This window comes from Myodes glareolus, chromosome 3 (assembly GCF_982192425.1).
Source record: "Myodes glareolus chromosome 3, mMyoGla1.1, whole genome shotgun sequence".
Taxonomy (NCBI): domain Eukaryota; kingdom Metazoa; phylum Chordata; class Mammalia; order Rodentia; family Cricetidae; genus Myodes; species Myodes glareolus.
The window spans coordinates 107,616,300-107,641,481 of NC_142028.1; the positions used below are offsets into that span (position 1 = coordinate 107,616,300).

Consider the following 25,182-nt stretch of genomic DNA (forward strand, 5'->3'; position numbering starts at 1 on the left):
ATGGTGCTGGCATAACTGGATGTCAACCTGTAAAAAAATGAAAGTAGATCCATATCTATCACCATGCACAAAACTCAAGTCCAAATGGATTAAAGACATCAAAATTAATCCGTCCACTTTGAACCTGATAGAAGAGAAAGTGGGAAGTAGTCTACAAGATATAGGCACAGGAGGCCTCTTCCTAAGTAGGACCCCAGCAGCACAGACAATAAGAGAAACAATGAATAAATGGGATCTACTGAAACTGAGAAGCTTCTGTAAAGCAAAGGACACTGTCAGTAGGACAAAAAGGCTGCCTTCTGACTGGGAGAAGATCTTCACCAACCCCTCATCAGACAAAGGTCTGATCTCCAAAATATACAAAGAACCAAGAAACTAGGCACTAAAACTCTAATTAACCCAATTAAAAAATGGGGTACTGAACTTAACAGAGAATTCACAACAGATGAACTTCGAATGGCCAGAAGACACTTAAGGTCATGCTCAACCTCCTTAGCGATCAGGGAAATGCAAATCAAAACCACTTTGAGATACCATCTTACACCTGTCAGAATAGCTAAAGTCAAAAACACCAATGATATCCTATGCTGGAGAGGATGTGGAGTGAGGGGAACACTCATCCATTGTTGGTGGGAATGCAAACTCGTGCAGCCACTGTGGAAATCAGTGTGGCGGTTTCTCAGGAAACTGGGAGTCAACCTCCCTCAGGACCCAGCAATTCCACTCTTGGGAATATACCCTAAAGATTCCCTAACATACTACAAAAGCATTTGTTCTACTATGTTCATAGCAGCACTATTTGTAATAGCCAGAACCTGGAAACAGCCTAGGTGCCCCTCAATAGAAGAATGGTTAAAAAAGGTGTGGAACATATACACATTAGAGTTTTACTCAGCGGTAAAAAACAATGACATCTTGAATTTTGCATGCAAATGGATGGAAATAGAAAACGCTTTACTGAGTGAGGTAAGCCAGACCCAAAAAGAGGAACACGGTATGTATTCACTCATTAGTGGATTCTAACCATAATTAAAGGTCTTTGAGCCTATTATTCGTGATCCTAGAGAAGCTAAATAAGAAGATGAACCTGATGAAGATTATTTAGCTATCCACCAGGAGGTAGGAAATAGACAAGAGTCCCAGGTAACCTCGGGTGCATGGGGGGGTGGGAGGGTTGATGGAAGGGGAGAGGGTTAGAGAGAAGAGAGTAGGGGAGGAACGGGGAAAGCTCGGTGGCCTGGGATGGGGGGGGGAGGGAGGAAGGATGAATATGGGATCAGGGAAGAATATATTTCAAATAAGGGAGTCATTTTAGGATTTACAGGAGACTTGATTATATATGGGATCCCAGGTCCAAGGAGAGATCCCCCAGATTGTTCTCTGGACAGAGGAGAGGGTGCCTGAATCGGCCGTGGCCCATAACCATACTGATGTATATTCTGCTTATCACCATAGATCCTTCATCTGGCGAAGGACGGCGATACAGTCGGAGACCCACATTGGAGCACCGGACTGAGCCCCCCGAGGTCCAAATGAGGAGCAGAAGGAGGAAGAACATGAAAAACGAAATCAGTACTGCGAGGGATGCTATCACCCACTGATACAAGGGAACGGATCTAATGAGAGTTTACCAAGGCCAGTTGGACTGGGACTGAACGAGGAGGTGATCTAACCAGATTCTAGGAATTTGGCCGGATTCTCTGACTGTGGCTGGCCCGAAGTCTTTCTGAAAAGCCATTGACTATGATACTGGGACCTGTTTCCTCTGCATATACTGGATTTTGGGGATCCAGTCTGTTTGGACACTCACCTTCCTGGACCTGGAGGGAGGGGGAGGGAACTGGAACTTCCCACAGGGCAGGAAACCCTGACTGCCCTAAGGGACGAAGAGGGAGGAGGAGAGGGAGTGGGGGGAGTGGGAGGGTGTTGGGAAGAGGGGCGGAAATGGAAACTTTTATAATTTAATAAAATTTACTTTAATAAAAAAAAAAGAAATAAAAGCATCATGTAGAACTTTGAAAAAAAAAAGTATCATTCACAAGAGAGAATAGTAGAAACAAGAAAGCCAAATACCACATTTACACTCATCTGGGGAACACAGATTTAAATATATACATAAATACACACGTACAGTGCACATGCACACTGTCAAACACCCGCACAACATGAAAACAGAGACTATCAAGTGGAGGAAGGGGCCATCATGAAAGAAGAAAAGGGAAGGTTACAGAGGAGGTGAGATGAGGAAAACGCCGTGATACACAGCAAGAAAACATCACAAAAATTCTCTATTTGGGGTCCATCATAACGCTTCTTGTTCCTCCCCTTTGCTTTCCCACTTCCTTTATCAAATCCTACTCTCTCCTTTTTTTGTATAACATCCTGGCAGAAATGAAGATATCTAAATAGACAGCTCAGAGCCTGGAAAGATGGCTCAGTGTTGTGGAATCATCCTTTACACTGTGCGAAGATGTGTCGCTGTGATTGGTTTAATAAAGATCTGAAAGGCCACTAACTAGACAGGAACAAGTTAGGAGGAACTTCTGGGGACAGAGAACTCTGGGAAGTAGAAAGGAGGAGTTGCCAGTCAGATGCAGAGGGAGCGAGACATGCAGGAGGAGAGGTAAAAGTCACGAGTCATGTGGCAACATATAAATGAATAGAAATAGGCTAATTTAAGTTATAAGAGCTAGGGGATAAACCTAAGCTATAGTCCAATCTTTCATAATTAGTAAGTTTCGGTATCATTTTTAGTGAGCTGGTGGCCCAAAGAAAAAAATCTATCTACAGCTCAGTAGCTAAGATCACCCACAGCTACTGCATAGAACTGAGTTCAGCTCCCAGTACCTACATGGTAGCTCACAACTATCTATAACCCCAGTTCCTGGGAATCCAGCGGCTTCTTCAAACTTCTATGCACACCAGTCTTTCATGGGCTGTACATACATATATGCAAAATACTTATACAACATAAAATAGAATAAATAAACCTTAAAATTGTTTAAAGACATAGTTCAGTTGTGACCCTTTAACTGACTACAAATTATTGAGAAAATCAACCCCAAGAAATCAGAATTTCTCTAAGAATCTCACTCTAAAAGGAAAAGGCTGAAGCCTGATGCTAACCAAAGCAGAAACCTATCTCTCAGGAAGCAATTTCATATAGCTTTGATTACTTGTCAGGCTACCTAGCAGGAAAGACTGGAGTCAAGGCAATGGTAATGGCCAGGACCACATCTTGACTAGGACTACTTAACTATAAAAACTCCTCACCCTCGGGCTGGAGAGATGGCTCAGCGGTTTAGAGCACTGACTGCTCTTCCAGAGGACCCGGGTTCAATTCCCAGCACCCACATGGCAGCTCACAACTGTCTAAAAATCCAGTTCCGGGGGATCTGACACCTTCACACCAATGTACATAAAGTTAAATAAACCATAAAAATATTTTAAAAAAAAAACTCCTCACCCTCTATTTAAACCTAACCCTCAGGACCCCAAAGATGGGCTGGGGAGTCACTAGACTCCCTACTCCTGCCCAATGAGGCCATATTGAACAAATTCTTTCTCTGGCCTTTACTATTATTATTTGTCTCTTTAAGTGGCCTAATGTGGATGAGTGACTAGACATAGCTTGCTAGGACTGACAGAGCTCTTAACTCAAGAACATGGTAAACAATTTCCTACTGCAGGGTCCAGACTAATTTCTAGGGCAGTCATACTAAAGCATGTGATGCCAAGCCCAATAAATGACTGGGTGGCCTGCAACTCTCCATTTCCCTGCCTCGTGTGGCTGTGGGGCCCTGCCAGCCAGCCTGCTATGGCCCAGAGAACAGTTCATGAAAGAAGAAAGCACCTGCCTTGCCAGGAGGTGAAAGTAAAGGTCAGGCTTGCAGTTATCTGGGATCATATTGGTCCCAAAAGGAAAATGAACCCCCCTTTACTTTATTACCTCATTCTCACCCTCTAGAAAGAGATTCTTAGTTTCCTACCTACACTTAAATATATATATATATATTTATGAATATATAGAGCTGGCTTTGGAGTTGAACAATGACTCTGTGCTTCTCTAAACCCAAGCGTGTTGTTAAAAGGAACATTCAGAGTTTCTGTCTCATATCGGCAGCCATCTGGTATCGCACAGAAGGAAGACTTTAGGAAAACTCTTACTTTCTCCATGTCTATTTTGTCTATATCATATTCTTTATTGAATGTATGTCTCTATGAACAATGTTTAAGTTTTCCACGATGAACAATAAAGTTTTCTACAGATCCTTCTCCTGCAGTAATCTTTGAGGTTTCCAGGAAGAAGATAGGTTCCCACAGCAACAACTCTACCTGGTTGAAATGACATCATGATGCTGATAGCGCTGCTATAAAACTGGTTTTGGGGTACCAGCTGCTGAAATGGTGCACCTTCTCATGACGTTCTGGCCAGAACTCCAAATAAGAACTTTGGAAAAAACCCTATCAACTGCTCAGAAATCGTTTGCAACTATGGTAAACGGTAATTTTGAAACTTAACCATCACTTTACTTTTGCAGGATCCCATAAAGAGAACATAGCCTCCATGACAGCTGGAAGCAATTCTAGAGGACAACGTCCCCTCTCCCAAAAAAGTTTGTCCTTAGGGTTGGGAACACCATTTAGGGGTTGATTATATAAGGGTTGGGATGGAAACTATGTAGGTTAAAAAAAAAAGGATAATAATAGTGGGTAACAGAGTGAATATTTGTGAGCTATTATTTTAGATAATTTATATCAGTATAGTTTTGTATATTGATACAAGTTCAAATTATATTTGTTATTTTTGTCTACAATATTTGTATACCTATGCAAAGTTATTCTGCCAGATTGTATATATGCAAGTTTCTATCTCTGTTTAGGACATTTTGTTTTTGTTTTTTTTAGAGACCCCTCCCCAGACATTTTGTATACTGATACAACTTTTAGGATATATTTTCATATTGCATTATATATTATTCTTATCTCTGATCAAGATACTTGTACATTGTTTACTTTTTGAGGTCACTGTTCTTATTTGCTGCACATTTGCTTACAGATTATTTAATACTCTGACATGAAGTCTTAGTCTTTAAGTTATACAGCTATTAAATATTATAGGTCAATAGTTGTTCATGTTTGTTATACATATAATCAGAATGATTAGGTTCTTTAGATACATAGAGATTGTATTCTGTCTAGATAGGTAATCTTCAACCACTTCAAGGCTATGTAGAATATGGCATTTAAATAACTTAGGGCTCTGTTGACATGAGACATGATTGATCCTGACAGCACCCATCTATTCCTGAGAGAATGTTGAGTACCAAAGACACTCCACTTGGAGCATGTTTTCTTCTTGACAAAACAGGCCTTTGGGTAAGGAACTACCCATCGACCACTGACAAAATGTACGATGTCCAGACAGGACAAGCAGTATACAAGAAAAAGACTGCCAAACGTTGCCAAGACAGAGTAAGACAGTTCTTAAAAATTCTGTGTCTCTGAAAATGGTCTGTCAGTTATGCTAGGCCTTAGCCAAAGTTGGCTGCTTCAACATTGTAAATAAGACTTTGGGTGATTGTTCAGGTAGCCAATTGTCTCCATCATATACTACTCACTTTGGAAGCTGCTTGACTGCACTTCCTGCCTACTCAAGTGATAACTACCTTCTCAGGTCTATGATAGGGATAAAGATTAGATAGTCATAGTTATCTTCCTCTTATGATTTATCTGAGACTCTTTGGAATAGAATGTTTATTAAAACATTTGTCATGTGTTCCTTCCTTAATATTGTTTATGTTGGTTATAATTTTATACTTGATATCTATTCCTATTTTATATAGTTATATTGGGTTTGGATCACTCTTGTTTAGACAAAAGGGGAAGGTGATGGAGAAAACTTTGTTAACCAATCATCTTTCAGAAGTGGAACCTAGCTAAGGCATGGCTTCCTGGAGCCCAAGAGAAAACTGGGGCATGGACCAGGTGTTCTCTCTCTCTCTCTCTCTCTCTCTCTCTCTCTCTCTCTCTCTCTCTCTCTCTCTCCCTCTCTCTGGTACTTCTGCAATACAGCTGAGCATGAACTTCCAGTTCCTGTTTCATGAGTTTTCCCCTTATAATAAATTAAAATGTAATTGTTTTATCCTTTAGCTAGCCTGGTTATTTCCTGTATCGAGCTAATTTCTACAGGGTCCACATTCAGATTAGCCAGGGAGAATCAGACATGAGTTTTTGCCTAATGCTCTTTACATCCACTGCTACAATTGGTCTCTTGCCCCACAAGAGGTAAAATTAATGCCTGGTGTTATAAACATGCTCAAAAGCAATGGTTACAGAATCCATTGGATCTAAGGGGTAAAAAAAACCTATTGATGTTTTTCTAAATGGTCATGGTATCAAACTGCCTTCTAAATATTTATGCTTATATCTATAGATCTGTGATGCTTCCAACGTTGGTCAGAAAAGTTTCATTTTCTAAGATTTATTTATTTATATTTTATGACTGAGTTCTTCCATATATGTTTATATACCATGTATGTGTAGTGTCCTTGAAGCCAGAAGAACTGGAGTTGTAGATAATTGTGAGCTGACACGTATATTCTGGGAATTGAACCCAGGTCTTCTGAAAAAAATCAGCAAGTGCTCTTAACTCCTGATCCATCTCTCTAGCCCCAGACAGGCTTCTTACTGCAGTGAGCAGTAATTAATGCATGGAAACATTACTGTTTACAGTGCTAAGAATAAGTAACTGTGATGTTTAGTTCAATACATTCAGGAAGAGGAGGCAGAAAGAATGTAAGAGCTGGAGGATAGCGATGGATGCTGCAGAATACTGTCCTCTAGACATGACTTGACTGCTGCACAGACGAACTCACCTCCACAGGATCAAGCCAGTTAAAATGTCCAGCACGGAGAGGCAAAGACCCAGGTCCCACCCCTACCTGAGAAGCTACTGGCAGGTGATGACTACTTGGGGAGAGAGAATTGCTTTTCTTTAGGAGTGTGGCCACTAGAGAGTTGTCCATGCCCTAGTAGATGACTGCGCACCATACACATATGAGCAGCACCTACTAGACCTAATGGGTTAAAAAATAAGTAAATAATTACAAAAGGTAGCTACCTCATAGAGTGTTAAGTTAGTTAAATTAATTATTTGGTGGTCATGTACATAATGAACCATAATGCACATTTCCCACTAGTTGTAATTACTGCTACTATTATTATTTCTGCAGTTCAAAAAATCCTGAGCATTATCTCCCCATGTGGCTTATAAATTAAGGTGTTCAAGACATGGCTATATTAATTTTAGAAACGCAAGTGTATTGATATATTTACTTTCTAGTGTATAAATATGTTTCTGGAACTGCTTAGAACACTTTCCAGCAAAAGAGTATTCCCATATTTACCTACAAGGACATTTGCATATGTCTTACAAAGACCTATGCTCTCTGTTCTACCACAGACATTAATAGCAGCTTTATATTAGTATATAAAGTACTACATATTCAAACTCAGCAATCATAAAACCTTCACACACGTTTAGAATTTTACCGTAAGATACTTACAAATTCAGTTTTGTAAAGCTTTCTTGTGCATTATGCTTTTCTCGTTCATATGCACTTTCGACTTCTTTAAATTCATTCTTGATCATTTCCAGATCAGCAACAGCCTCTGCTTGGCTGGCTTTTTCTACTTGTAAAGCTCCTTCAAGGTCTCGAATCCGTAACTACCAGATGACAGAGAAGTAGTTTTAAAAAGCTAAGAAATGTGTTTCCATCTTAAATTGAATAGACTATTTTATCAACCACAGATTGTCATTTATCTAAATATTCCTTTCTTTCTGTTTTTGTTTGAAAAGAAAATAAACAGGCTGGCCTCAAATCCCAAATCCTCCTGCATCTGCCTCATTCAGCAAATCCTGTTGGCCTGTGCCAACATACATACAAGCAATATTATACAGACTCAACAGGTTATACACACATACACACACACAATAACAATTAATGAAAATAGAGGCCATAAATTCAGAGATTGGGGAGGGATATATGGAAGGGTTTGGAAAGGAAAAGGGGAAAGAAGAAATGTAATTAAATTACAATCTCAAAAATAAAATATTAATGCATAAAAGTCAAAAAAGAAAATAAGCAAAAACATAGTCTCTTTTTTAATGGGAAAAATATAGAAGAATGAAAACCTGAGATATGAAAAGCATAAACTAACACAGTATTATCCAGCCTATCAATGTGCTAATCTTTACCTTCTAATGCATTCACAGTTCTTTTATAAAATATTATAAGTGGTTTTTGAAAACTAAAAGAAATACTATGACATGAATATTATTATGAGCTTAAACGTGGGCTAGCAAGATGGCTCAGTAGGTAAAGGTGCTTGTCACCTAGCCTAATGACACAAATTCAATCATCAGGACCCACATGGTAGAAGAATAGCATCAACTCCCACAAGCTGTCTTCTCTGACCTTCATGTGTGTTTTGGTGTGTGTATACATGCACGCACGCTCAGACACACACACACATACACGAATATGAGCAATTTTAAATTTAAAAAGAAAAAAGATTCAACAGATTCCTTCACCCCCGGAAATTTTTTACTGTAAAAGAAGAACCTTTATAATCAAACAACACTGACTAAAACATTCATGGTGATATGACTTGATAATTTGTATTTCCTGAATACAGTCTGGAAACAGGACAGTGTAGGGGAGAACTACAAACACAACTGGCTTGAAGAAGGTTTAAAACTGCGTGATGGGTGTACTGTGAGTTGATTTTAATAATTTGTCAGCTTTTGCATATATATGAAATTCTGCATAATCAACAGCTTAAAATTGATGCCTTGTGCCTGCCAACAACAGAATAAACACACAAGTGCATTCTTTCAAAACAATGATTTATAGCTCTTAAATAGCTAAATGCCACTTTAAGGAGAGTCTGCTGGATGCTACAGAATAATGTATTGCTCATACATCCTGAAGATAGCAAAGTCCAGACCAGTGTTCACAGGGTGCCAAACCTTGAAAAATGGTGAAAGAACAAGAAAGCAAAACACACTGTCAGTAAGACAAAAAGCCTACCTTCGGACTGGGAGAAGATCTTCATCAACCCCTCATCAGACAAAGGTCTGATCTCCAAAATATACAAAGAACTCAAGAAACTAGACACTAAAACTCTAATTAACCCATTAAAAAAATGGGATACTAAACTGAACAGAGAATTCTCAACAGAACTTCGAATAATCAAAAGGCACTTGAGGTCATGCTCAACCTCCTTAGAGACCAGGGAAATGCAAATCAAAACCACTTTGAGATACCATCTTACACCTGTCAGAATAGCTAAACTCAAAAACACCAATGATAGCCTATGCTGGAGAGGATGTGGAGTGAGGGGAACACTCATCCATTGTTGGTGGGAATACAAACTTGTGCAGCCACTGTGGAAATCAGTGTGGCAGTTTCTCAGGAAACTGGGAGTCAACCTCCCTCAGGACTCAGCAATTCCACTCTTGGGAATATACCCAAGAGATGCCCTATCATACTACAAAAGTATTTGTTTAACTATGTTCATAGCAGCACTATTTGTAATAGCCAGAACCTGAAAACAACCTAGGTGCCCCTCAATAGAAGAATGGTTAAAAAAGGTGTGGAACATATACACATTAGAGTTTTACTCAGCGGTAAAAAACAATGACATCTTGAATTTTGCATGCAAATGGATGGAAATAGAAAACACTTTATTGAGTGAGGTAACCCAGACACAAAAAGAGGAATATGGTATGTACTCACTAATAAGTGGATTCTAGCCATAATTAAAGGTCTTTGAGCCTATAATTCGTGATCCTAGAGAAGCTGAATAAGAAGGTGAACCTGAAGAAAATCATATAGTTATCCTCCTGGATATTGGAAGTAGACAAGATTGCCAGGCAACCTTGGGTACACGGGGGGGGGGGGGGAGTGGAAGGAAGGGAAGATGGTTAGAGAGAAGGGAGTAGGGGAGGATTGGGGATAGCTTGGGGGAATGGGATGGGGGAGGGAGGAAGGATAGATATGGAAGCAGGGAAGTATATATCTCAACTAAGGGAGCCATTTTAGGGTTTGCAAGAGACTTGATTCTAGAGGGGTTCCCAGGTCCAAGGAGAGGTCCCCAGATTGTTCCTGGGCAGCAGAGGAGAGCGTGCCTGAACTGGCCTTGGCCCATAACCATACTGATGAATATTTTGCATATCACCATAGAACCTTCATCTGGTGATGGATGGAGATAGAGACAGAGACCCACATTGGAACACTGGACTTAACTCCCTAGGTCCAAATGAGAAGCAGAAGGAGGGAGAATGTGAGCAAGGAAGGCAGGATCAGAAGGAACCTTCATCTGACGATGGATGGAGATTGAGACAGAGACCCACATTGTAGCACTGGACTGAGCCCCCAAGGTCCAAATGAGGAGCAGAAGGAGGGAGAACATGAACAAGGAAGGCAGGACCGCGAGGGGTGTGTTCACCCACTGATACAAGGGGACTGATCTAATGAGAGCGCACCAAGGCCATCTGGACTGGGACTGAACGGGCATGTGATCAAACCGGATTCTCTGAATGTGGCTGAAATGGGGGCTGACTGAGAAGTCATTGATAATGGCACTGGGACTTGTTTCCTCTCTATGTACTGGCTTTTTGGGATCCTAGTCTGTTTGGATGCTCACCTTCCTAGACCTGGAGGGAGGAGGAAGGAACTTGAACTTCCTACAGGGCAGGAAACCCTGACTGCTCTTAGGACTGGAGAGGGAGGAGGAGAGGGAGTGGGGGGAGTGGGAGAGTATTGGGAGGAGGGGCGGAAGTGGAAATTTTTATAAATTAATTAAAAAAAAGAAGAAGCAGACAAGGGGGGAACAAAATACTCTACAAAGTATCAAGTGGTAATAGCTCACATTTTTCAAAATGTTGCAAATGGCTCTTGAATCCAAGTGTCAAAAGCCTAGTGCCCTGAACAGCACTATTAGGCAATACCACAGACCTTCAGGAGGTGGGATTGTGTGGTTGGCCCTTGCATGGACAAGAACGTGGCCTCAAGTAGATGGTGGGACCCTGCTCTCTCTTGCTCTGCTTTCTGGCTCACGAGGTGAGAGGAGAGTGTACTCCACCATGATGAGGTGCTTCACCAGAAAACCACTTAATCATGGACTTAAGAAGCATGAGCCAAATAAAACCTTATCTCTTTAGAGTTACAGTTCTTGGGTTAGGTTGTCTCATGTATTCCATTACAGTCACAGAAAGCTGACTAATAGATGCAAGTCATTGAGTCTCTGTCACAAACACTGTACTCTTCCATTGCAGTACAAATGCCCCCACAGATGAGACAAGGGCAGACAGTGGTGGTGCTCTGGCCTGAGGCTACAGAATGCCAACATCTCCCCTAATAGAGTATCCAAAATTGTATCCTTACCCTAAATACAGCGTCAGCACTGTGTTACCATTCTCAACCACACTTTAGTTTTCTAGTGGTTACAACCAGAGAAAATTCATGCCAAAAAATGTTTACACCTTACCTGAATAATTTCAGAATTAAATTTTGATTCCAAATGTGCTGCTCTTTCTGCTTCAATGTTCTCTTCTAACTTCCTCACTCTTAGAGTAGTTGCCTAAAAACAAGTCAAGTTTAAACACATAAACATTGGCATTAAACGTATATAGAGAACACTAATCACAGAATTGTGACTTTAGATGACTTCCGCTGTGTAGCCAGGATATCCTAGAACCCACGATCCTCCTGCTTCAGTCCGAATACAGGTATATCCCACTATACCTGTCTAGCCCCATGTCTCATACTTTGCAGGTGGGGAGTGTGAAAACAATGACCAAAAGGAATGCTCCAAAGCCTTGGATCTTTTATTTTTATTTTTTAATTTTATTGAGGTAAAGTTTCTATGTAATTAATTAGGAAGTAACTGACTTCTGGCACACATTTCCATGGTAGAGTATAGCCTCACATGTCCTCTATGTTGCATAGTCCTTTCTAGACACACTCTCAGTGCCTTCATACCAAGAAGTCATTCTGCTGAGAGATTATCATTCCGTGTTTTACAAGCACACAACTCACAAGGCACTTTTGTACACTGAGCCATTTGCTTTATTATATTTTACAACCTTGAGACAGTCTCACAGTATAGCCATAGCTGGACTCGAACTCACAGATATGTGCCGGCCCCAGCCTCCCAAGTGCTGGGATTAAATACCATGCCCAGTCCTTTCGATAGTTATTTAAGATCTCTTTTTATTACTTTAAATTATGTATAGGAGGGGACCTAGGTGCATATAATTGCAGTGCCTATGGTAGCCAAACGTCCTGGATCCTCTTAGAGTTTGAGTTATAGGCAATTGTGAATCACTCAACATTGGTGCAAGGAATCAAACTCAGCTCCTCTACAAGGGCAGCAAATGTTCTTAACTGCTGGGCCACCTCTCTAACCCACCATCAATATTTCTTAACAATTTATTACTTTAGGAAATAGTTCCCAGGGGCTGAAAGTAGTAATTCCAAATTATTACTGTAGTAATTCCAAAAACTAAAACTGGTTGAAATCCAAAAAGACAAAAAAAAAAAAAACTTTGTATAACTGTTGTAGTTTGAATGAAAATGGCTCTACAGCTCATAGAGAGTGACAATATTGAGAGGTGTGATCTTGTTGGAGCAAGTGTGTCACACTGAGTGTGAGCTTTAAGGTCTCAGATGTGCAAGACTGGCCAGACTCAGTGTCTTCCTGCTGCCTGTGGATCCAGATGTAGAACTCTCAGCTCTCTCCAGCATCATGTCTGCCTGCATGCTACCATGCTTCCCACCATGACAATAATGCACTAAACCTCTGAACTATAAGCCAGACCCAGTTAAATATTTTCCTTTGTAAGAGTTGATGAGGTCATGGTATCTCTTCACAGTAATAGAAACCCTAACTAAGACAATAACAATCTCTTTTGTTTTTTAATTATTTTTTGAAGCAAGGTTTCTCTGGGTAGCCTTAGCTGTCCTGGAACTACACTGTAGACCAGGCTGGTCTCAAACTCAGAGATCTACCTGCCTCTGCCTCCCTAGAGGTGGAATTAAAGGCATGTACCACTATGCCCAACTATCATAGTCTTTTTTTTTCCCTTTGGATTTTTGAGACAGGGTTTCACTGGGTAGCCCTGGATGTCCTGGAACTCACTCTGTACATCAGGTTGACCTCAAACTCATAGAGATCCACCTATCTCTGCCTCTCGAATGCTGAGATTAAAGGCATGTATCACACCATCCACCTAACAGTCTTCTTAAAAGTAAAATTTTAACATTTAATACTTGGTTTATTTTGAAAAACAAGTATCTCATCTGAAAATGAAACTAGTAAATCTCAAGAGTCTACAGAGAAGGTTCAAACAAAAATGGGAGATGATGAGATTTCAATGCTTGATGATACTAAAGAATAATTATATTTTTAAGATTTACTTTCTAGGAGAAGTTCTATCCAGAGAGGTGAGTGGGTGCTCGCCTGGGCGCTCTGTCCCAGAAGAGAGCACAGCCCCTCTCCCCTCAGCTTCTGTGGCAAGGTCTTCGGTGTTCCACAGGACCCCTCCCTGCCCCCTCTGCTGCCGCCCTTTTGTCTCCTGGGTCCTGGAAATACCAGCTATCCCTGCTGCAGTGCTGAGGAGTTCTATCCAGAGAGTGCTGAGGAGTTCTATCCAGAGAGTGCTGAGGAGTTTCATCCAGAGAGGAGGAGATGGGCAGGCGCCAATGCAAGAATTCCTCCAACAACCTGAAAGGCAACATGACATCTCCAGAATTCAGGGATCACGAAACTAGAAGAATTGAACACCCTACTCCAGAAGAAATAGAAGAAATTGACTCTAAGCAGATCTTTATGAAAATAATAGAGGAACTTAAACAGGAGGTGAAAATCTGCCATAAAGAAATGTAAGATAAGTATAACAAAAAGATTGAGGAAATGAGTAAAGAAATGGAAGAGAAATATACCAAAAGGTTTGAAGAAATGAGTAACTCCGTAAATGAAATTCTGGGAAACCAAGAAAAAACAATCAAACAGGTAATGGAAACAATTCAAGATTTGAAAACTGAAATGGAGTCAACGAAGAAATCACAAGCCGAGGGCCATCTGGCTATGGAAAATCTAGGTAAACGAACAGAGACTTCAGAAACAAGCATAACCAACAGAATACAAGAGATAGAAGAAAGAATCTCAGACTCTGAGAACACCATAGAGAAATTAAACGCTCTGACCAAAGAAAACAGCAAATTCGACAAATTCTCATCACAAAACATTCAGGAAATGTGGGACACAATAAAAAAAACAAATCTAAGAATAATAGGGGTAGAAGAAGGAGAAGAATTGCAGATCTAAGGTCCAGAAAATATATTCAACAAAATTATAGAAGAAAACTTCCCCAACCTAAAGAACGATATCCCTATGAAGGTTCAAGAAGCATACAGAACACCGAATAGACTGGATCAAAAAAAAAATCCCCTCGCCATATAATAATCAAAACACAAAACATTCAGATTAAAGAGAGAATATTAAGAGCTGCAAAGGAAAAAGATCAAGTAACTTATAAAGGTAAACCTATCAGACTTACACCAGACTTCTCTGTGGAAACCATGAAAGCCAGAAGGTCCTGGATAGAGGTAATGCAGAAACTAAGAGACCATGGATGCAAGCCCAGACTACTTTACCCAGCCAAGCTTTCGTTCACTATCAACGGAGAAAACAAAATATTCCAGGATAAAAACAAATTTAAACAATACGTAGCTACAAATCCAGCCTTACAGAAAGTATTAGAAGGCAAATCACAACCCAAGGAATCCAACATTCCTAACACCGCCTACAATAACTCAGGCATCTAGCGACCCTTCACAAGCAGAACTCAAAAAAGGGAAAAACATACACTCCACTACCCCCCCCAAAAAAAAAAAACGGAGTCAACAACCACTGGTCATTAATATCACTTAATATCAATGAACTCAATTCACCTATAAAAAGGCACAGACTTAGAGATTGGATACAAAAACAGGATCCAACATTCTGCTGTTTACAAGAAACACACCTCAACCACAAAGACAGACACCTACTCAGAGTAAAGGGCTGGAAAAAGGTTTTCCAAGCAAACGGACCTAAGAAACAAGCAGGTGTGGCCATTCTAATATCTAGCAAAATTGACTTCAAACTAAAATCTATCAGAAGAGATAGAGATGGACATTTCATACTCATAACAGGAACAATTCATCAGGAGGAAGTCTCAATCCTGAATATCTATGCTCCTAATATAAAGGCACCCACTTATGTAAAAGAAACACTTCTAAAACTCAAGGCAGTCATCAAACCACACACACTAATAGTAGGAGACTTCAACACACCTCTCTCACCAATGGACAGATCAATCAGACAGAAACCCAACAGAGAAATAAGAGAATTATTGGAGGTATTAAATCAAATGGACTTAACAGATATCTATAGAACATTCCACCCAAATAGGAAAGAATATACCTTTTTCTCTGCTGCCCATGGAACCTTTTCAAAAATTGACCATATACTTGGTAACAAAGCAAACTTCCACAGATACAAAAAAATATTAGTAACCACCTGTGTCTTGTCAGATCACCATGGATTAAAGTTAGAATTCAACAACAATGCTACCCCCAGGAAGCCAAAAAACTCATGGAAGTTGAACTGTCAACTATTAAATCATCCCTGGGTCAAGGAAGAAATAAAGAAATTAAAGTCTTCCTTGAATTTAATGAAAATAAAGACACAACATACTCAAACCTATGGGACACTATGAAAGCAGTGCTAAGAGGAAAGTTCATAACATTAAGTGCCCAATTAAAGAAAACGGAGAAAGCACACATTGGAGACTTAACAGCACACTTGAAAGCACTAGAAAAAAAAGAAGCTCATTCACCCAGGAGGAGTAGAAGACTGGAAATAATCAAACTGAGGGCTGAAATCAACAAAATAGAAACACAGAAAACAATCCAAAGAATCAATGAAACAAAAAGCTGGTTCTTGGAGAAAATCAACAAGATCGACAAACCCCTATCCAAACTAATCAAACGGCAGAGAGAGAACATGCAGATTAAAAGATCAGAAATGAAAAGGGGGACATAACCACAGACACAGAGGAAATTCAGAGAATCATCAGATCTTACTACGAAAGTTTATATGCCACAAAGTTGGAAAATGTAAAAGAAATGGACATTTTTTTAGATAAGTACCATATACCAAAGTTGAACCAAGAACAGGTGAACAATCTAAATAGACCTGTTAGTCGCGAAAAATTAGAAGCTGTTATCAAAAATCTCCCTACCAAAAAAAGCCCAGGACCAGATGGTTTCAATGCAGAATTCTACCAGAACTTCCAGGAAGAGCTAATACCCATACTCCTTAACGTATTCCACAATATAGAAACAGAAGAGTCATTGCCAAACTCCTTTTATGAAGCTACAGTTACCCTGATACCAAAACCACACAAAGACACAACCAAGAAAGAGAATTACAGGCCAATCTCACTTATGAACATCGACGCGAAAATTCTCAATAAAATACTGGCAAACCGAATCCAAGAACACATTAGAAAAATTATCCATTATGATCAAGTAGGCTTCATCCCAGAGATGCAGGGCTGGTTCAACATACGCAAATCTATCAATGTAATCCATCATATAAATAAACTGAAAGAAAAAAACCATATGATCATTACATTGGATGCTGAAAAAGCATTTGACAAAATTCAAAACTCATTTATGATAAAGGTGTTGGAGAGACTGGGAATACAAGGATCATACCTAAATACAATAAAAGCAATATACAGCAAGCCGACAGCTAACATCAAATTGAATGGAGAGAAACTCAAAGTCTTTCCACTAAAATTAGGAACACGACAAGGCTGTCCACTCTCTCCATACCTCGTCAATATAGTGCTTGAAGTTCTAGCAATAGCAATAAGACAACATAAGGAGATCAAGGGGATTGGAATTGGAAAGGATGAAGTTAAACTTTCGTTATTTGCAGACGATATGATAGTGTACATAAGCGACCCCAAAAACTCTACCAAAGAACTCCTACAGCTGATAAACACCTTTAGTAATGTGGCAGGATATAAGATCAACTCCAAAAAATCAGTTGCCCTCCTATACACAAAGGATAAAGAAGCAGAGAGAGAAATCAGAGAAACATCACCTTTCACGATAGCCACAAATAGCATAAAATATCTTGGGGTTACTCTAACCAAGGAAGTGAAAGACCTATTTGACAAGAACTTTAAGTCTTTGAAGAAAGAAATTGAGGAGGATACCAGAAAATGGAAAGACCTCCCTTGCTCTTGGATTGGGAGAATCAACATAGTAAAAATGACAATTCTACCAAAAGCAATCCATAGATTCAATGCAATCCCCATCAAAATCCCATCAAACTTCTTCACAGACCTTGAGAGAACAATAATCAAGTTTATATGGCAAAAAAAAACCCAGGATAGCCAAAACAATCTTATACAATAAAGGAACTTCTGGAGGCATTACCATCCCTGACTTCAAACTCTATTATAGAGCTACAGTATTGAAAACAGCTTGGTATTGGCATAAGAACAGAGAAGTCGACCCATAGAATCGAATAGAAGACCCGGATATTAATCCACAAACCTATGAACACCTAATTTTCGACAAGGGAGCTAAAGGTATACAATGGAAGAAGGAAAGCATCTTTAACAAATGGTGCTGGCATAACTGGATGTCAACCTGTAAAAGAATGAAAGTAGATCCATATTTATCACCATGCACAAAACTCAAGTCCAAATGGATTAAAGACATCAACATTAATCTGTCCACTTTGAATCTGATAGAAGAGAAAGTGGGAAGTAGTCTACAAGATATAGGCACAGGAGACCACTTCCTAGGTAGAACCCCAGTAGCACAGACAATAAGAGAATCAATGAATAAATGGGACCTCCTGAAACTGAGAAGCTTCTGTAAAGCAAAGGACACCGTCAGTAAGACAAAAAGGCTACCTTCTGACTGGGAGAAGATCTTCACCAACCCCTCATCAGATAAAGGTCTGATCTCCAAAATATACAAAGGACTCAAGAAACTAGACACTAAAACTCTAATTAACCCAATTAAAAAATGGGTTGCTGATCTGAACAGAGAATTCTCAACAGAAGAACTACGAATGGCCAAAAGATACTTAAGGTCATGCTCAACCTCCTTAGCGATCAGGGAAATGCAAATCAAAACAACTTTGAGATATCATCTTACACCTGTCAGAATAGCCAAACTCAAAAACACCACTGATAGCCTATGCTGGAGAGGATGTGGAATGAGGGGAACACTCATCCATTGTTGGTGGGAATGCAAACTTGTGCAGCCACTGTGGAAATCAGTGTGGTAGTTTCTCAGGAAACTGGGAGTCAACCTCCCTCAGGACTCAGCAATTCCACTCTTGGGAATATACCCTAGAGATTCCCTAACATACTACAAAAGTATTTGTTCAACTATGTTCATAGCAGCACTATTTGTAATAGCCAGAACCTGGAAGCAGCCTAGGTGCCCCTCAATAGAAGAATGGTTAAAAAAGGTGTGGAACATATACACATTAGAGTTTTACTCAGCGGTAAAAAAACAATGACATCTTGAATTTTGCATGCAAATGGATGGAAATAGAAAACGCTTTACTGAGTGAGGTAAGCCAGATCCAAAAAGAGGAACACGGTATGTATTCACTCATAAGTGAATTCTAACCATAGTTAAAGGTCTTTGAGCCTATTATTCGTGATCCTAGAGAAGCTAAATAAGAAGATGAACCTGATGAAGATTATTTAGCTATCTGCCAGGAGGTAGGAAATAGACAAGAGTCCCAGGTAACCTCGGGTACATGGGGGGGTGGGAAGGTTGTTAGAAGGGAAGAGGGTTAGAGAGAAGGGAGTAGGGGAGGAATGGGGAAAGCTCGGTGGACCGGGATGGGGGGAGGGAGGAAGGATGAATATAGGATCAGGGAAGAATATATTTCAACTAAGGTAGTCATTTTAGGGTTTACAGGAGACTCGATTATATATGGGATCCCAGGTCCAAGGAGAGATCCCCAGATTGTTCTCTGGACAGAGGAGAGGGTGCCTGAACCGGCCTGGGCCCATAACCATACTGATGAATATTTTGCTTATCACCATAGATCTTTCATCTGGCGATAGATGGCTATACAGACGGAGACCCACATTGGAGCACCGGACTGAGCCCCCCAAGGTCCAAATGAGGAGCAGAAGGACAAAGAAAATGAAAAAGGAAATAAGGACCGCGAGGGATGCGATCACCCACTGATACAAGGGGACGGATCTAATGAGAGCTTACCAAGGCCATTTGGACTGGGACTGAACGAGGACGTGATCCAACCAGATTCTCTGAATGTGGCGGAATTCTCTGAATGTGGCGGGACAGGAGTCTTTCTGAAAAGCCACTGACAATGACACTGGGACTTGTTTCCTCTGCATATACTGGATTTTGGGGATCCAGTCTGTTTGGATACTCACCTTCCTGGACCTGGAGAGAGGGGGGAGGAACTTGAACTTCCCAAAGGGCAGGAAACCCTGACTGCCCTTAGGGACAAAGAGGGAGGAGGAGAGAGAGTGGGGGGGGGAGTGGGAGGGTGTTGGGAGGGGGGGCGGAAATGGAAACTTTTATAATTTAATAAAATTACTTTCAAAAAAAAGATATAGGCACAGGAGGCCACTTCCAGAGTAGAACCCCAGTAGCACAGACAATAAGAGAAACAATGAATAAATGGGACCTACTGAAGCTGAGAAGCTTTTGTAAAGCAAAGGACACTCTCAGTAAGACAAAAAGGCTGCCTTCTGACTGGGAGAAGATCTTCACCAACCCCTCATCAAACAAAGGTCTGATCTCCAAAATATACAAAGAACTCAAGAAACTAGACACTAAAACTCTAATTAACCCAATTAAAAAATGGGGTACTGAACTTAACAGAGAATTCACAACAGATGAACTTCTAATGGCCAGAAGACACTTAAGGACATGCTCAACCTCCTTAGCGATCAGGGAAATGCAAATCAAAACCACTTTGAGATACCATCTTACACCTGTCAGAATAGCTAAAGTCAAAAACACCAATGATAGCCTATGCTGGAGAGGATGTGGGGTGAGGGGAACACTCGTCCATTGTTGGTGGGAATGCAAACTTGTGCAGCCGCTGTGGAAATCAGTGTGGCGGTTTCTCAGGAAACTGGGAGTCAACCTCCCTCAGGAACCAGCAATTCCACTCTTGGGAATATACCCAAGAGATGCCCTATCATACTACAAAAGTATTTGTTCAACTATGTTCATAGCTGCATTATTTGTAATAGCCAGAACCTGGAAGCAGCCTAGGTGCCCCTCAATAGAAGAATGGTTAAAAAAGGTGTGGAATATATACACATTAGAGTTTTACTCAGCGGTAAAAAACAATGACATCTTGAATTTTGCATGTAAATGGATGGAAATAGAAAATGCTTTACTGAGTGAGGTAACCCAGACCCAAAAAGAGGAATATGGTATGTACTCACTCATAAGTGGTTTCTAGCCATAGTTAAAGGTCTTTGAGTCTATAATTTGTGATCCTAGAGAAGCTGAATAAGAAGGTGAACCTGAAGAAAATCATATAGTTATCCTCCTGGATATTAGAAGTAGGCAAGGTTGCCAGGCAAACTTGGGTGCATGGGGAGGTGGGGGGGTGGAAGTACGGGGAGATGGTTAGGGAGAGGGAAGAGGGGGAGGATCGGGGATGGATTGGGGAAATGGGAGGGGGTTGGGAGGAAGGATGGTTATGGGAGCAGGGAAGTTTATATCTCTACTAAGGGAGCCATTTTAGGGTATGCAAGAGACTTGATTCTGTAGGGGTTCCCAGGCCCAAGGAGAGGTCCCCAGATTGTACTCTGGGCAGCAGAGGAGAGGGTGCCTGATCTGGCCTTGGCCCATAACCATACTGACGCATATTTTGCATATCACCATAGAACCTTCATATGGCGATGGATGGAGATAGAGACAGAGACACATTTTGGAACACTGGACTTAACTCCCTAGGCCCAAATGAGAAGCAGAGGGAAGGAGATCGTGAGCAAGGAAAGCAAAATCAGAGGAGGCCTTCATCTGACGATGGATGGAGATAAAGACGGAGACCCACATTGGAGCACTGGAAGTCAGGACTGCGAAGGGTGCATTCACCCACTGATACAAGGGGTCTGATAGAATGAGAGCTCACCAAGGCCAGCTGGACTGGGATTGAACGAGCATGAGATCAAACCGGACTCTCTGAATGTGGTTGACATGGGGGCTGACTGAGCCCCCAAGGTCCAAATGAAGACTGAGAAGCTATTGACAATGGCACTGGGTCTTGTTTCGTCTGCATGGACTGGCTTTTTGGGATCCTGGCCTGTCTTGGATGCTCACCTTCCTGGACCTGGAGGGAGGTGGGAGGAACTTGGATTTCCCACAGGGCAGGAAACCCTGACTGCTCTGGGGAATGGTGAGGGAGGAGGAGAGGGAGTGGGGAGAGTGGGGGGAGCGGGAGGGTATTGGGAGGAGGGGAGGAAGTGGAAAGAGTGTTTTCGGATATTTGAATAAACAAGTCTAACGGAAAAAAAATAAATAAATAAAAAGATTTACTTTCTATATAAGAATGCTTTGCCTATGTGTCTGTAAATGCACCAAGTGTGTATCTGGTGCCCTCAGAAATCAGAAGAGGGCATTGGGTCCCTCGGAACTGGAGTTATGAATTGTTATGAGCCACTATATGGGTCCTAGGAATTGAACCTACTCCCTGTTCAAGAGTAACAAGTACTCTTAACTACTGAGTCATCACCCCAGCCCTTATTATTACTTTTAAATGTTTTTAAAATACATAACTAATAGTTATAGTTTAAACTTTCTATCTCTTTGAAATATAAACTAAAGTATTTATGAATGAAATTATATTTGGCTTGGATTAAACATATTCAAGCTGCCATGAATATTGACCATTGCTGATGATAAGTAATGAAAAGAGATAGGCACCCAGGAGTTGTCGTTACAACATTCTTTCTGCTTTCATGTATGTTTAAAATTTTCCATAGAGTACCTTTTACAGATTTTTAGATTTATTTTATGTGTCTGAGTGTTTTGCGTGCATGTGTGCCTGGTGCCCTCGGAGGTCAAAAGAGGACATCCGATCCCCTGAAAATGGAATTACAGATGTTTAGTACTTTGCAAGAACAAGTGCTCTTAACTGTTGAGTCATTTTTCCAGTCCCATGTTAACAGCCAGTTTTTAATTTTAGGGGTTTTGTATTTTGTTTTATGTTATTGTTATTGTACTTGCTGTTTTATTTTGTTGTGAGACAGGATCTCTCTGTTAACCCTGGCTGTCCTAGAACTCACCATGTAAAGTAGACTGGCCACAAACTCACACCTAACTTGGCCTTCTGAGTGCTAAGATTAAAGGCATTTAATCTCAGTCAGTAGAGCATGAGACTCTTAATATCAGGGTCATTGGTTCAAGCTCCATGTTAGGCACCAAATATAGCATGAATAACAAGAACAAAGAGAGAGAAACTGAGATTCAACCCGAAAACCAGAAAAGCAAGGCAGCCAAGTCACTAGAGAAGTCTTACCTCTACCAAAGCTGGGCGACAGCAAAATAGCCAGACAGCTTCTCTCTCCTCTTATTTTATATCCCCGCTAGTGATGGGATTAAGGTGTATAACTCCCTAGTACTGGAAGTACTAAAAGTATAGGCAACCACCATCTGGATTTATTTCTGCTTGTGTAGCCCAGGATGGCCTTGAACTCACAAAAATCCATCTGACTCTATCTCTTCCAAATCTTGGGATTAAAGATATATAGCACCATTGCCTGACCTATAGTGGCTTTAGTTTTGCCTCTGGTCCTCAGGGAAGATTTATTTATTAAAATACAAACAATATACCACTACATTTTCCACCATGTCTGACCAGATATTTTAATTTTACATGTACAACTGTTTTGCCTGCCTGAAAATATGAGCACTATTTGTATGCCTGGTGCTGAGGTCAAGATAGGGTATGGGATTCCCCTGGATCTGGAGTCACAGGCAGTGTGAACCACCATGTGGGTGTTAGGAATTGAACTCTAGAAGCATTTAATTGGAGGTCTGTGTACAGATTCAGAGAATTGGTCCACGATCATCATGGCAGGGAGCATGGCAGCAGGCAGATAGGCATAGCATTGAAACAGTAGTTAAGAACTTACTTCTAATCTAAGATAGAAACAGAGAGAGACTGTACCTGGCACACACCTTCTCCAACAAGGCCTTACCTCCTAATCTTTCCCAAACAGTCTACCAACTGGGAACCAAACGTTCAAATATATGAGCCTGTTGGAGCCATTCTCAATCAAATATGAGTATGAGCATATATGTGTATGTTCGCAAACACACACACACCTAAACAGAACTAAAATAATGAAAAGATATAACAATGACTCAACTTCTGCTTCCCATTGGTAGAAAACAGTTCCTTTTAAATTCTGACTTTACATTCTCAGAACAACAGACTCCAGGAGTTATGGGTACAAATCACAGTGCATAGTATAGCTAAGAAATTCTTATGAATAGTACAGACTATAATAAGTAATAACCTGAGAAGATCTATATTAATAAAATATTTATGTAGGGGCTCAGCAGTTAAGAGCACTAGCTGCTTTTCTAGAGGTCCTGAGTTCAACTCCCAGCACCCACATGGCAGCTCACAATGGTCTCTATCAGTAGTCCCAGGTGATCTGATGCCTTCTTCTGATTTGCAAATATACAAGCAGACAAAACATCCATGCACATAAAATACAGTCATAAATAAATAAACCTTCTTCAAAATCACGTAAACCTATAAGATGAAGTTGACTCTGTCAATACATAATATTGTTCATTTTAGATTCTGTGGATCAGGAGGCTAGCCAGTCACAAGAAAATAATCTATGGATGTTGGGAATAAGATTTTAAAAAACTAATAAAGGACAAAGAAATTCAATTAATCTAATAATGTCTAAGTCCTTTTCTCAGCTGCCAAAAGTACATAAGCAAGTTTATTTATCAAAATGTGGTCCTGTGTTTTTTTTCAGTGGGGGGTGTGCATGCACAAATACATGAATGTCCTTGTGTGAGGAGACCAGAACAACCTTGGCTGTTAATTCTCAAACACCATTCATGTTTTCTGGCCTGATTTGGGTTTGGGTTCTTGGAGGGAGAATGGAGACAAGAGTTTCCTGTGAGTCTGGAACTCACCTAGAAAGCTAACCTGGGTAGCCAGAGAGCCCCAGAGATCTGACTGTTTCATTTCCCAGGGCTGGGTCAAGTGTAAGGTAGGCGCTTTAACCAACGGAGCCATTATTCTAGTCTCATATTTTATTGAAATACAGAATATTCCATAATTCTGATTTTAAAAAATTAACAAAATATTTTATTTATTATATGTATAATTCAGTAACTAATGATTTGTTCCCACTCAAAAACATCAGGACTGAAGTTCTAGTCTCCAGGGCAGAACAAAGTGCAAATAGGCTGAAGTAATAAGTTGGAGATAAGCCTTTGTTTTCACACCTTCATTTCTGGAACGAAATGCCCCCCCCAAAAAAATAGCATGCTGTTTATTATTGCTACAACTGTCAACAAATCAGCAAGGCAATAAAAAAATATCAAGTCTGAAACAAACACCCCCCAAGAGTGGATTTTTTTGATAGGCATAATTAAATAAATGCCTTCATATTTTTTTTTAAATCTTCCAATCTGGTGAATTAACTCTTAAATCCAGCAGAGGGTGCTACAGTAACACCAACCTGAAATTCTCTCACATATTTACACACACACACACACACACACACACACACACACATCCTATAATTCCAAAGAACGCTAGAATAAGTCATTAAATGTGTCATTGATATTTTATTCTAACATAATCACAAAATTACTGGCAGAAAAAAAACATAATTGTGATTAAAATTCAAATTCAATCCAAATTCTTAAATTTAACTATATATAACTTGTCCAGTAATAAAATGTTATAATAATCTGAATGTTTACTAACACTGAAAACAGCAGGCTTCTACATATCACAGAAGATCAAACATGATTCTTTTTTAACTTTTTA

The 25,182-nt window shown here is 40.3% G+C and overlaps 1 protein-coding gene across 3 annotated transcripts in view; it reads right to left on the reverse strand.

Moving 5' to 3' along the window:
- Ccdc171 (coiled-coil domain containing 171) overlaps positions 1–25,182 on the reverse strand; it is a 378,010-nt gene that overhangs the window by 280,556 nt on the left and 72,272 nt on the right. For all 3 annotated transcript variants that reach the window (XM_087904896.1, XM_087904894.1, XM_087904895.1), the window contains 2 exons: positions 11,557–11,649; positions 7,569–7,729 (listed from right to left, as the gene is read on the reverse strand). In XM_087904896.1, the coding sequence (XP_087761022.1) occupies positions 7,569–7,729; positions 11,557–11,649 (254 nt within the window). The remainder of the gene's footprint in view (positions 1–7,568; positions 7,730–11,556; positions 11,650–25,182) is intronic.